Here is a 12,516-nt window from a genome sequence, read left to right as displayed (position 1 = left end):
GGGGGCGCCCTCCGAGAACTCATGATTCTGTCCAGCCTCCGTGTGGACGACACCATGTCCGCCCTCCTCGCCTGCTCTTTCATATCTGTGCTCTGTGCCCAGGACAGACTCCCTGAGGCTCTTGGGTGCCTTTCTTGTCACCTCCAGCCCAGGCCCAGGTCACCCTTCTCCCCAGCCAAAGCCGAAGCATGTCCCCTCCACCACCCCACAGCGGTCACTGCATCTGACCACACGGGGCATCTCCGGCTGCCTGCCCCACCAGGTGTGCCCTGGCTCCGGAGGCAGGGCTGCAGGGGGGAGACCCCTAGACCACTGGGGCTTTACCAGGGATCCCTCCAGGAGGAATATGGGTGCAGTGCCCTTGACCTTGTTGGGGGCCAGCCTGCGGTGCCAGCAGCGGCGGCGGAAGCGGCTCTGGGGCTCAGGGTTCAGGTGGAACTTGGAGCCGAAGACGCCGTACTCCCAGCCTGCCTCGTCCTCAGCCAGGCCGGGGTGGTGCTGCAGGAAGAGCAGAGGCGCCCTCTCACCCCGTGTGGGTGTGGGAGTGGGTGGGCCCCCTCTGTGGGCCCCCCTCCCACTCTGTGGTCCCACCGGTCGCTGCCAGGCAGCCCCTCACCAGCTGCAGGAAGGACAGAGTCTCCTGTTCGTGGCTCAGCTGCCCGTGGTCCCGGTAGCGCACTCGCGCCCAGCGCCGGCGCCGGCGTGAGTAGTAGGTCTTCTCCACCGAGTTCCAGACCTGGGGCAGCCCCGAGGGCGGGATGCCCACACCGTACTCCCAGCCTGCGGGGCCACGACATGGCCCGTGGGTGCCCAGGGGCCACGGGCTCAGGGGCTTGGATGGGCCTGAGACACAGGCCCCGGGAAGGGCAGGCCAAGGGGGCAGTGCAGTCCCTCAGATCCAGGTCTATCTGGCCACAAGGAAAGGTGTGGTCACCCAGCATCACCCGGTGGCCTGAGCCCAGCAGCCCATCTGACAGATGGAGAAGGTGAGCTCACAGATGTCCTGGGACCCGCACACATCACCCAGTTCATAAGTAGCAGAGCCTGCACGCTGAGCCCCCGTCTTCTGACTCCTAGCCCATTCATTACGCCTTCCCTGGGGCCACTAGGGTGAACCAAGCTCTGGACTTGGCCTCAGTTCATGTGCCCAGGAGGCATTCAGCACGTGGGCTTCCCAGATGGAGGTAGTGGTAAAGAACTCGCCTGCCAGTGCAGGTTAGACAGAAGACACTCGAGTTCAATCCCTGTGCTGGGAAGATCCCCTGGAGGCATGGCAACCCACTCCAGGATTCTTGCCTGGAGAATCCCCACGGACAGAGGAGCCTGGCAGTCCATGGGGTTGCAAAGCGTCGGACACGACTGAAGTGACTTAGCACGCATGCACACACCTGTCTTAAAGCTGGGGCCCATGTCTGTGGCAAGTAGGGTGGCCCCACTCTCTGAAGGCTGGGGACCCCAGGGACATAGGCCCACTCCACCCGAGAGCTTGGCGGTTTTCAGCTCCAGGCCCTTTCGCCCTCAGCCAGCGTCCAGAGGACTGACCCTCATTGTCCACTGCATGGTTCAGCTCCACAGCCCAGGTTTGCTTCACGTGCCAGCCTTGGGGGCACTTCACAATCTCCCGGGCCTCCACGGGCTCTCCATTCTGTGGGTGGACAGACAGGGCGGGCCTACTGCAGCCATCGTGGGCTCCCACCCCAGGAGCAGACAGTGCCTCTTACGTCTAGTGCCATCTGAGTGTTCACTTAATGTGCTTTCATGGGTTTGCCCTTCTGAACTGTACATGTACTTTTAAAAGGAAACTTTATATAAGCACTATCAGTTCTATATCAACTTTATATAACCACTCAACATAAGTAGGAAATAACCATACATATGACTATGAAAGTAAACTAGCGTGACTGAATCTCAGGTGGATGCTGCTGCCTGCCCACACCCAAGCCAGCTCTGCCCTTGTGCAGAGGAGACCAGCCTGCAAGATGTGAGTTAATCTCGCTGTCCAGTCAGGAGTACGTCAAGGCTGTATATTGTCACCCTGTTTATTTAACTTATATGCAGAGTACATCATGCAAGATACCAGGCTGGATAAAGCACAAGCTGGAATCAAGATTGCCAGGAGAAACAATCCCAGATATGCAGGTGACACCATTCTTATGGCAGAAAGCAAAGAACTAAAGAGCCTCTTGATGAAAGTGAAACGAGAGTGAAAAAAACTGGCTTAAAACTCAACATTCAAAAAACTAAGATCCAACAGATGGGGAAACAATGGGAACAGTGATAGACTTTATTTTGGGGGGCTCCAGATGACTGCAGCCATGAAATTAAAAGACGCTTGCTCCCTGGAAGAAAAGTTATGACCAACCTAGATAGCAGACTAAAAAGCATAGACATTACTTTGCCAAAAAAGGTCCGTCTAGTCAAGGCTGTGGTTTTTCCAGTGGTCATGTATGGATGTGAGAGTTGGACTATAAAGAAAGCTGAGCGCTGAAGAATTGATGCTTTTGAACTGTGGTGTTAGAGAAGACTCTTGAGAATCCCTTGGAATACAAGGAGATCCAACCAGTCAATCCTAAAGGAGATCAGTCCTGACTATTCGTTGGAAGGACTGACGCTGAAGCTGAAACTCCAATACTTTGGCCACCTGATGCCAAAGAACTGACTCCTTGGAAAAGACCCTGATGCTGGGAAAGATTGAAGGCGGAAGGAGAAGGGGATGACAAAAGATGAGATGGTTGGCTGACATCACCGACTCAATGGACATGAGTCTGAGCGAGCTCCGGGAGTTGCTGATGGACAGGGAAGGCTGGCCTGCTGTAGCCCGTGGGGTCGCAAACAGTCGGACACGACTGAGCGGCTGAACTGAACTGACCCAGTCAGCAGCCACCAGCCTCCACGTGCGTGTGTTCGGTTGTGCAGCTGTGTCGGATTCTTTGCAACCTTATAGACCATGACCCACCAGGCTCCTCTGTCCGTGGGATTCTCCAGGCAAGAACTCTGGAGTGGGTTGCCATTTCCTCCTCCAAGGGCTCTTCCCAACCCAGGGATTGAACTTGTGTCTCCTGCATTGACAGGTGGATTCTTTACCACCGAGCCACCTGAGAAGCCCACCAGCCTCCTGGGGCTCCTTCTATTTAAGTTCACTAAAATGAAACAAAATTTGGGAATTCCCTCATGGTCCAATGGTTGAAACTCTGAGCTTCTACTGCCGGAGGCTCAGGTTTGATCCTTGGTCACAGAACTAAGATCCCACAAGCTGTGCAGTGTGGCCAAATAGAAAAGAAACAAAATTTAAAGTTCAGTTCCTCACTCCCACAAGGGCCACATTTCAGGCACTCAATAGCCACACATGGACAGTGGTGATACAGAACATTTTTGATCATCACAGAAAGTTCTCTTGGACTCACAGACTTAGAAAATGAACTTACGGTTGCTAGGGGAGAAGGGATAGTTAGGGAGTTTGGCATGGACACGTACACACTGCTGAACTGAAAATGGATAATCAACAAGGACCTACTGGCTAGCACAGGGAAAGCTGCTTAACATTATGTGCCCGCCTGGATGGGAGGGGAGTGTGGGGGAGAACAGATATACGCATGTGTGAGGCTGAGTTCCTTTGCTGTCCACCTGAAACTATCACAACATTGTTAATTGGCTTTACTGCAATAAAAAATAAAAAGTTAAAAAAAACAAAAACGTTTTCTCGGGCAGTGTTGGTTTAGAGCAGCCCCAAACAGAGCCTCCTATTCTGGGTAAAAGCACTGCCTTTACACGGGGGACGGAGACACTCTGCCGTTCTTCCAGTCCCACTTAGGGCAGCTCTTCCTGCCACCTTGGGATACAAACCCCATCAGTGCTCACCAGGGTCCCACTGATCCAGCGCTCCCAGCTTCCCAGGCCCCCCACCCCGGGAGCTGGATTGTCCCCCATGCCTTGCTCACCACATCCGTGTTGGGGATGGCGGCAGGCACCCAGGCCCCCACGGCATCCCGGCGCTGGTTCTCATACACCTCCTCCAGCACCTGGCTCTTGTTGATGTCCGTGTCCAGGAGCAGCCTGGGGGCGGCGAGACCCCAAGTTCCCAGCACTTCCCAGCACAAGTTCCCTGAGCTTACGGACCCCTGGGGTCCTCCTTCGCTGGCCAAGCACTCCCACACCTGGCAGCAGCACCTGCTCTGGGCAAGGCTGGGCAGCGGGGCCTACCGTGCAGGGTAGGGGGGTGGGCAGGGCCCCCCGGGACCAGGCTTCAGTGGCTGTATGCCTGCCTCCCTGAGTTGCGGCCTACTGGCCCTCCTGAAGTGCCAGCTCCAAGGCTGCCTGTCCAGGGGCCCCAGGCTCCAGGCCCCACGCCCCAGCCTCACCTCCTCTGAGGCTCCACTGTCCACGGACCCGCCCAGTGCCATCCGGGGGGCTCTCTGAAATCTTCTTTGGGAAGGGCCTTGTGCCCCGTGACGTCCGAGAAGTTGGGGCGGTGTTGCAGGAACTGCTGTCCCCACTGGTCCTTAAACTTGGCCTGGTTCTCGTACTGGGAGAGGGGAAACGTCAGCGCCTACAGCCCCCTCCGCACACCCGGCACCTGCCCAGAGCCTCCTACCCTGGGCTGTACGCGCCTCCTAGAAACAGGGAGCCAGGCAAGAAAGGGCGTGGGACCTGCCTGGGGGCAGGAGCTGTGCCATCGCCTGTGATGGGACAGCATCTCCCCCGCTGTCCGTCAGCACAGGCAGATGCCATGAATCAAGTGCTCATATGCAGGCCCCTTTCAGCCACACACTCCCATTTCACGGGTGATGAGGCTGAGGCTCAGAGGTCACCTCTACCCCAGGTGGCTCAGCTATGGAGGAGTGGAGTGGGGCGGATGCCTGCGTTAGAGCCTGCTGGTTGCCTGTGACGTGACCTGTCCTCCCCACGTCACTGGGGAGCCCAGTCCTGCTCCACCACTGCCACTGGGTCTGGAACTTTCTTCCGCGTTCCCCTGAGGGACACTCAGCCCCTGCTCCCTGCACTCATCCTAACCCTGCTCTGTCTCCGCACCTCAAGTCCTACCATCTCTCCATCCACAGCATGCAACATAGGAACCATGAAAACAGGTTTTAACTCAGCTAAAAAGTCTGAAGTGTTAGTTGCTCAGTCGTGTCCGACTCTGCGAGTCATGGACTGTAGCCCGCCAACCTCCTCTGTCCATGGAACTCTCCAGGCAAGAATCCTGGAGTGGGTAGCCTTCTGCAGGGGAATCTTCCTGACCCAGGGACTGAAGCCAGGTCTCCTACATCGCAGGCAGATTCTTTACCACTGAGCCACCTGGGAAGTCTGAAACTCAAAACTTATTTCCCCTCTACTCTCAGGACCTCTCGTGAGCCGTGTCCTCCAAATCCCATGTTACTTACCTCTGATTGTAGAGCAGCCTCTGGCCGGCTGCTCGCCCAACCCCCTGGGTTTATGGTTCTGAGGGAAGCTACCCTGTTTCCAGTTCCTCTGTTTCAGAACTGCCCCTCCCCAGCTGAGGTGGGTAGGGGTCCCGGGCTGTCATGTTAATGATGGACAAGGACCCTGCAAGCAGTCTGAGCCTTACTCACTTCATGTGCCCTGAACTAACTGGGAGAAATTCCCTGTAAAGCTTCATCCCGGTGAAAGTGACTGGCTCCAAGGGACCACTCAGTTGCCCTCCTGTTACCAAGCCCATGGCTTGTCAACAAGGGACTCCTTTAGTCTCTGTCACTTCCCTCTAGCTCCTTTTACGGTTCTCAGATTCTGCCAGGGATCTTTTCTCCACCGTCGGAGTTGGGCTAGTGCCAAGTCACCCTCCCGCCAGCCCCCCTGCCTCGCCCCCACTCACCGTCTCTGCATACACGACCACTTCGCCCTGGCGGAGCAGCTCCAGGTCCCTGCTGTCAGTCACGTTGCCGAGCCACATGCAGACCCGGAGCTGGGCGGGGAGGGTGTCCTTCTCTCCTTCTCCCTCTGGGTACTGAGTCAGAGGCAGGTCAGCAACCACAGGGGTTCAGGTCCCCCGGGGGCAGGGGCATGGGTTAGGGAGGGGCACACACACCTGCCCCTTCACCCTAAGCCCCGGGAGCAGGGGCTTCACACTGAGTTAGGTGACGAGCATAACAGAGTCTTGTGCAGGCTGTGGGGTGCAGGAGTGCGGAGGGGCAGGGCCACTAGGGAGCCTGGAAGTGCTCTGGGGAGTGGTGGTGCTGATGGTGACGCTGATGATGACGCTTGCTGTGTGATGTGCCAGGCACTGTGCTAAGCACCACACATGTCACATATGCTCTGATGCTCACACACCACTACAGAATGAGTACCTTCATCACCAGCCCATTTCACAGAGGAGCAGGCTGAGGCCGGACACAGTCGGCCCCAACTCACACAAGCCAGTGAGCCACAGAACCAGGATTCAAGTCTCAGTGTTCTTGTAAGATAAGGACTCAGATGGACACCGTTGGGACGGAGCCTTCCATGACAGCGGGAAGGGCAATGGGGAGCCAGGGAGTCTTTGAGAAACTGCCTTGCCGGGGGCGGGAGGGGGAAGCCTGGAGGTTAGGACTGTCTTCAGGACTGGAGACTTGTGTTTAGTCAGCCTTATTTATGGATTGCATCTGATAGGAAGGGCTGGAGCCCAAACCTTAAAGGCATTAAATATGTAGATAGCAGCCAATCATGGACCAGGGGAGAGGGAACAGGGACAGGACCAAGTGAGGCTTGAGGACGATGAAGGGGACAAACTTGAGGAACATTTATGATGGGCATGGACTTGGCATCGGCTCCATGCCGATGGCCCCAGGCTCCTGCCTCCCTTTGTGTAAACTCCATTTCTCCTGGGAAAGGGCCTGGCAGAGAGGAAATGGGCATGCCCTCCAGAGGCTCATGGGGGCTCCCCAGGATGGGGGTGGGGGGCTCAGGGCTTCTCCCTTGGGGTGTCCCGTGCCCTCTCCTCCCCTGAGGACCCCCAGCCTCCCCACCTGCAGGAATAGGGTCTGTGTCTTCCCGCAGAACCTGCCGGAGTGCCGGGCCCCATGTGGGGAGAACAGGATGCTGTGGGCAGGCACCTGAGCATAGGCCGCCCGCTGCTCCCGGGCCATCAGCCAGATCATCACGTCCGGGAGGTTCATCTGCGGCTGCGGGCGCGAGAGCGTCAGGCCCGCCTGAGGAGCTGGCACCAGGGCCTGCTCCCGGCCGGAGCGTCTAGCACCCACCTCGGGGAGCACAGCATTGAGGCGGTACAGCCAGCCCTCTGCAGTGGCCACCATGTCCCTGGGGGGCGCCTGCTTGGCCTTCTGGGCCAGTTCCTGCAGAAGGAGGCGGCGGAGCTTCCACCTGTTCTTGTCCAGGTCGGTGGCTTTGGGCTGACTGGTCATGCAGGGCAGCGGCCGCCTGTAGCCAGGACCGGGGGAGCGGGGGCTGGTCTCCGTCCCATCTCACCTGTTCCCCACCCACCCAGCTTCAGTGTCCTCCCTGGACCGGAGAGCTTGCCCTACTGGTTGGCCCAGCTGACTGGTCCTCTGAGACCAAGTTGGCCGGAACAGCTGGTCGACCTGGTGGACAGGCCTGCAGACACAGAGTGCAAGCCTGGCGAGTGGTAGGGAGCCCTGCCTGCCCTCCTCAGGAAGCACGCTCACTGTGGGTCTGGCCCTGGCTTCTCATACCTCCTGCTCCGGTCCTCCCAGCCCCCGCGGTGTGCCAGGCCCGTGTTCAGGACCTCCTCGTGGACAGAGGTATGAGCTGTGAGAGGGGGGCCAACCAAACCCGGGGAGGAGGGGATCTAAGTGGGCTGCAGGCCCAAGAGAGGCCTTACAAGGGCTCTTCTTGTGGCGAGGAGTGATGGAGGAGAAGGTGTGGGCTGGGACGTGCAGGGCTTGTCTGGACAATGGAGGGAAGCTTGGTTTGATAAGATCATCAGGCGTGGATGTAGAGGGGGCAGTGATGAGAGGAGAGGTCAGGACCTCTCCTCTCTTTGGGGGGTCCCTGAATGGCAGAGAAGCAGCTCTGTTGTTTGGAGAGAGATCTGAGCTTATGTTTCCTGTGGAGGTAGGGGTGCGGGAGGGAGGCGGTAGGGTAGTTGTTCTGTAGGGTCTGGTCTGCGCCCCAGGCCTTGTGTAGACTTGATCTAGCTCAGCCCTAGCCCCAGGGGTAGGTGCCCCCTGCCCCTACTTGCAGTCCTCCACCAGCTCCCTCAGCAGTTTCTCCCACTGGGGAAGCAGAGCTGGGTCCCTCGGATTCCTCATGGACTTCAGGGTGTCCAGGTTGGCCTTCTGCCCAGCAGGAGAGAAGCAGTATGTGAGTGTGGGGCTCCCCTGGGACAGGCTGATTGGCCTAGGATGCTTTCAGCCAGGGCTTAGGGACCTTTGAGTTGGTGATGGACAGGGAAGCCTGGCGTGCTGCAGTCCACGGGGTCACAGAGAGTCGGACACGACTGAGCAACTGAACTGAACTGAACGGAGGGGTAACCTGGAGATGTCCATATCCAAAGCTGTCACATACCACTGAAGGCTAGGATTCCCTCCCAACTACCCTACAGAAAAAAATGGGTGGCAGGAAGAAGCCAGGATGTGCCAGGACCATGGGTCACAGGGGAGGGGTCACAGGGTCTTGACCTCAGGCTTCCCTTCTGTTGGTGCGAGAAAGTCACATCTAAGGTGGGGGAACCAGGGGGGCTCTGCTGCCTAAAACTGCTCGGTGGCTTCCCCCCTCAACACACACCTAAGACTTTTTGTGATCTGACCCTTCCCAGCTCCGCTGGTCTTATTTCCTCATCACCTCCACACCCCAGCCACCCACGAACTTCCTAACACTATGGCTTTGCCCAGTGTTCCTTTCTCTGCACCCCGATCACTGACCCCAGCAAGACTCTGCTCAAATGTCATCTCCTTTTCCAGCAGCTCCTCTGACTCTCCTCTCTTCATCTCACCCGTCCCACCTGAGTCTCTCTGCCCCTGTGGCTCTTAGCACCTGAATCTCCACCGCAGCCCTGCCACCCTGTGCCCTAACTATCGCACGTCCGACTTCCCTGCTGGTGAAGACTGTGTCTACACATCCTCGTGTCTTCGGTGCTTGTGTCTGGCACCTCAACTGGTGTGGAATGCACGAGAGAGCTGAGTGACCAGATTCCTAAGGCTGCGGCTCCTTTCCCCAAGTCTCCCGTCAATGGCCTGGGTCCTGGGACTTCCCCAGTGGTCCAGTGGCTAAGACTCCGTGCTCCCGAGGCAGGTGGCCCGGGTCCCATCCTTGATCAGGGAACTAGATCCCAGATGCGGCAACTAACAGTTCGCATGCCACAACCAAAGACCCGGTGTAGACAAATTAAAAAAACAAAACACCAGGGGGCCTCCCCGGCCCCCCTCACGCCCCTGCCCACACGACTCACCAGGCGATCCCGCGTGAATTGGAGGAGGTTGAGGCAGTTCATACGGAAGCCGACGTCCTCCCAAAAGGAGGTCACGGCCACGACGGGCTTGGTGTTGTACCAGGGCACGTAATGGTAGATGTTCCCTGAAACACAGAGCCACGTGTGTGGGGAGGGGGTGTCTGAGGGACACCCCTCACCGTGTCCACTCTCAGAGGACCTTCCCTGGGCCACTCCATTCCTCTAGGGGGTGATCTGCTAAAGCATCCCAACTGGACCCCTCCCGCTGGAGGGTAGGCTGTGGGCCCCTTCAGGACGGATATGCTTTGATGAGCATAGCTGGCCTAACGGGGCCCTCACAGTGCTCCGTGTCACTCGGGTCACAAAGTCCCCAGTTCACAGGTGGGAAAACCCAAGCTAGTGATGGGAAGTGGTTGCCCTGCAATGGCTCAGCCAGGTGGTGTGATGTAGGCATTCAGTTCCAGAGCCTGTGCCCCTAACTCAGGCGAGATGCCAAGGCCCGGGTCTGCCTTGAGGTGGGGTCTTCCTTCTGGGTGTCGGGGCAGAGGAGGAGTGGGCCCTGGGTTCAGAGACCCAGAGTTTGGTTAGGGTGGGCAGACACCTGAGATAAAGGGCCTGCTTGTGCCGAGGAGGGGGGTGGAGGGGCAGGCATGGTCAAAAGCCAGTGATGGGCCTGGCAGACTGGGCCCCCGGCCATGATTCTTATTGCAACAAGGGCAGGGAAAGCTAGATGAAACACATGGCATTCTTTTTCTGAGACATTTTGCTGAGTTGAAATAAAATCCACAGGAAACCGAAAATAAGGTCAAAGCAGAAAGTCTGTGAGGCAAGTGGAAGTAAAGTGGACATTTGTCCTCTGAGTTTCTGGAAAATCTTGGAGAACTGGCTGTTCTCTGTAACAACTGCCAGGGCCCAGAGGTCAGGAGAGACAGTCGAGCACTGTCTGAGGTGGGCAGTCTAGGAGGACACCCCTGTGACATAGGTTGAATTGTGTGCCCTGTAAAGCTATGTTGGGGATTTCCCTGTGGGCCAGTGGTTAAGAACCTGCCTTGCAATGCAGGGGACTTGGGTTTGATCCCTGGTGGAGGAATTAAGATCGCACACAACTCGGAGCAACTAGAGAGTCCGTGCACCACAACGAAAGATCCCACGCTTCTCAACAAAGACCCGACACAGCCAAATACATAGATCACTTTTTAAATCCAGAAATTAAAAGAAAACGGAAGAAAAGTTAAAAAATAAAAAGTTAAAAACCAGACAAAACTAATTGTCAGTTAGGAGAAGGACAGCAGCCCTTGGTGTGGGTTGGAGGGTGGCAGGTTCAAGGGGCCCCTGGGATGTTGGGATTTTGTTTCATGGTCTGAATGTTGTTATGTGGCTATGTTTGCTTTGCAATAATTCATTGAGCTGAATACTTTGGTTTGTGTACTTTTCCATAGATGTGTTATATTTGAATCAGAAGTCTATTCAAATCAGAAGTCTATTCAAGAATTATAAAAAAAAAACAACACTGGGATCAAAAAAGACAAAATATATAAAATCCAGTGTGTCAGTGGTGGAAAATGCTATGGAGAAGGATGATGTGGGAGAGAGAGAGGGAGCTGCCAAAAGTTTTTTAATAGAATAGTTACCTATGGCTTTTCCTAAAAGATCTGGAAGAAATTATGCAGAATGCAGCCCAGAGAGATGAAAAATACAGAAGGAAGATTTACAAACGTGTGGAACAGCATGAGAAGTTCCACAGAGGACAGAGTAAATTTGAGAAGGAGCTAGAAGAGAGAAGGGTAAGAGGTCATTTTCAAAGAGCAAGTATCTTATAATTTTCCTGAATTGTTGGCAGGACACCAGTTTCAGACCCTCTCACTGAGTGTGACTCACAGGAATGATAAATAAACAGAGATCCAGGACTGGGGCTCTCAGATGTGAGCGAGCCGACACAAGATGGCAATTTTCTTCTGCTGCTCTTGGATAGCATACAAAAGCAACAAGGAGAAGGGAAATAACTCCATTTTCAGCAAAACAAGGAGATAGATACAGTCTGCAGGCTCAAAATACACATAAGGGCTGCCAGAGTCAGCTGTGAGTGCCCGAGGAGCTGCGAGGGTTGAAGGGTGACGGAAGTCACCTGGGGGTGGGGGGTGAGTGACAAGACACACAGCGGGAGCCACGGCTAGATGGGGGCAGAGTGCAGCTAAAACACACCCCCGGAGCGAACTCAGGACTCAGACAAGGATGTGTGAGCTGGCAAAACTCAGAAAAGGAACAGAAGAGAAAACAAAAACATAGGAAGGGAGACGGCACGAAAGGAAGCCCAACAGGGATCAGACTCAGCAGACAATCCAGCAAGAGGCAAAGAAAGAAGAAGGCAACCGGGGACCTCCCTGGTGGCCCAGGGGCTAATACTCTGTGCTCCCAGTGTCGGGGGCCCAGGGTTCGATCCCTGGCCAGGGAACTAGACCTCACATGCCACAATTAAAGATTCAGCATACCTCAATGAAGATTGGAAATCCTATATGCTGCAACTAAATCCCAGCGCAGCCAAATAAATAAAAGTAGACATTAAAAAAAGAAAAATGACCAAAATAAGATAGAAATAAAGAGCCAAAAAGGATCAGGGAGAAAATGACAGATACAGAAGAAAAGTAAGGAGAATTGTTAAGCCCATAAGTGGAGCCCCAATAGCAGAAAACCTGAACAATGGAACAGAATATTTAAAAACACAATTTAAGAAAACCCACCTGGAAAAAGGATAATCTTTTTAACAAATGATGATTGAAAAACTGAATACTCATATGAAAATTATTGATAATTCAAAAGGAACCATAGGGACCTTCCCTGGGGGTCCAGTGGTTAAGACTCTGCAATTCCACTGCAGGAGTCAGGGTTCGATCCCTGATCAGGGAACTAAGATCCCATATGCTGTGCCATGGCCAAAATAAGAACCATACAGCTCAATGTAAGAATTAAAACTGTAAAATCTTTAGAAAAAAAGGTAGAAAATCTTTATGACCTTGAGTTGGGCAGAGTTCTTAGATATGATACCATGAAAGAAAAAAAAGAAACTGAACTTCATTCAGTTGAAAATGTTTGCAGTTCCAAAGATACCATTAAAAAAATGAAAAGACAAGCCACAGACTTTTTGCAAATCCTATATC

General features: G+C 54.9%; 1 protein-coding gene across 1 annotated transcript in view; it reads right to left on the bottom strand.

Annotated features, from left to right (window-relative positions):
* FER1L5 (fer-1-like family member 5) overlaps window positions 1–12,516 on the bottom strand; it is a 55,395-nt gene that overhangs the window by 14,548 nt on the left and 28,331 nt on the right. The window contains exons 20-29 of the mRNA XM_010829596.1: window positions 9,362–9,486; window positions 8,149–8,249; window positions 7,194–7,371; window positions 6,960–7,115; window positions 5,831–5,962; window positions 4,359–4,522; window positions 3,939–4,053; window positions 1,543–1,645; window positions 617–780; window positions 232–498 (exon numbers count right to left, since the gene is read on the bottom strand). Coding sequence (XP_010827898.1) covers window positions 232–498; window positions 617–780; window positions 1,543–1,645; window positions 3,939–4,053; window positions 4,359–4,522; window positions 5,831–5,962; window positions 6,960–7,115; window positions 7,194–7,371; window positions 8,149–8,249; window positions 9,362–9,486 — 1,505 coding nt within the window. The remainder of the gene's footprint in view (window positions 1–231; window positions 499–616; window positions 781–1,542; window positions 1,646–3,938; window positions 4,054–4,358; window positions 4,523–5,830; window positions 5,963–6,959; window positions 7,116–7,193; window positions 7,372–8,148; window positions 8,250–9,361; window positions 9,487–12,516) is intronic.

Source organism: Bison bison, unplaced genomic scaffold (assembly GCF_000754665.1).
Source record: "Bison bison bison isolate TAMUID 2011002044 unplaced genomic scaffold, Bison_UMD1.0 scf7180017864508, whole genome shotgun sequence".
NCBI classification, from domain to species: Eukaryota; Metazoa; Chordata; class Mammalia; order Artiodactyla; family Bovidae; genus Bison; species Bison bison.
This window is presented reverse-complemented; position numbering and strand designations above follow the sequence as displayed.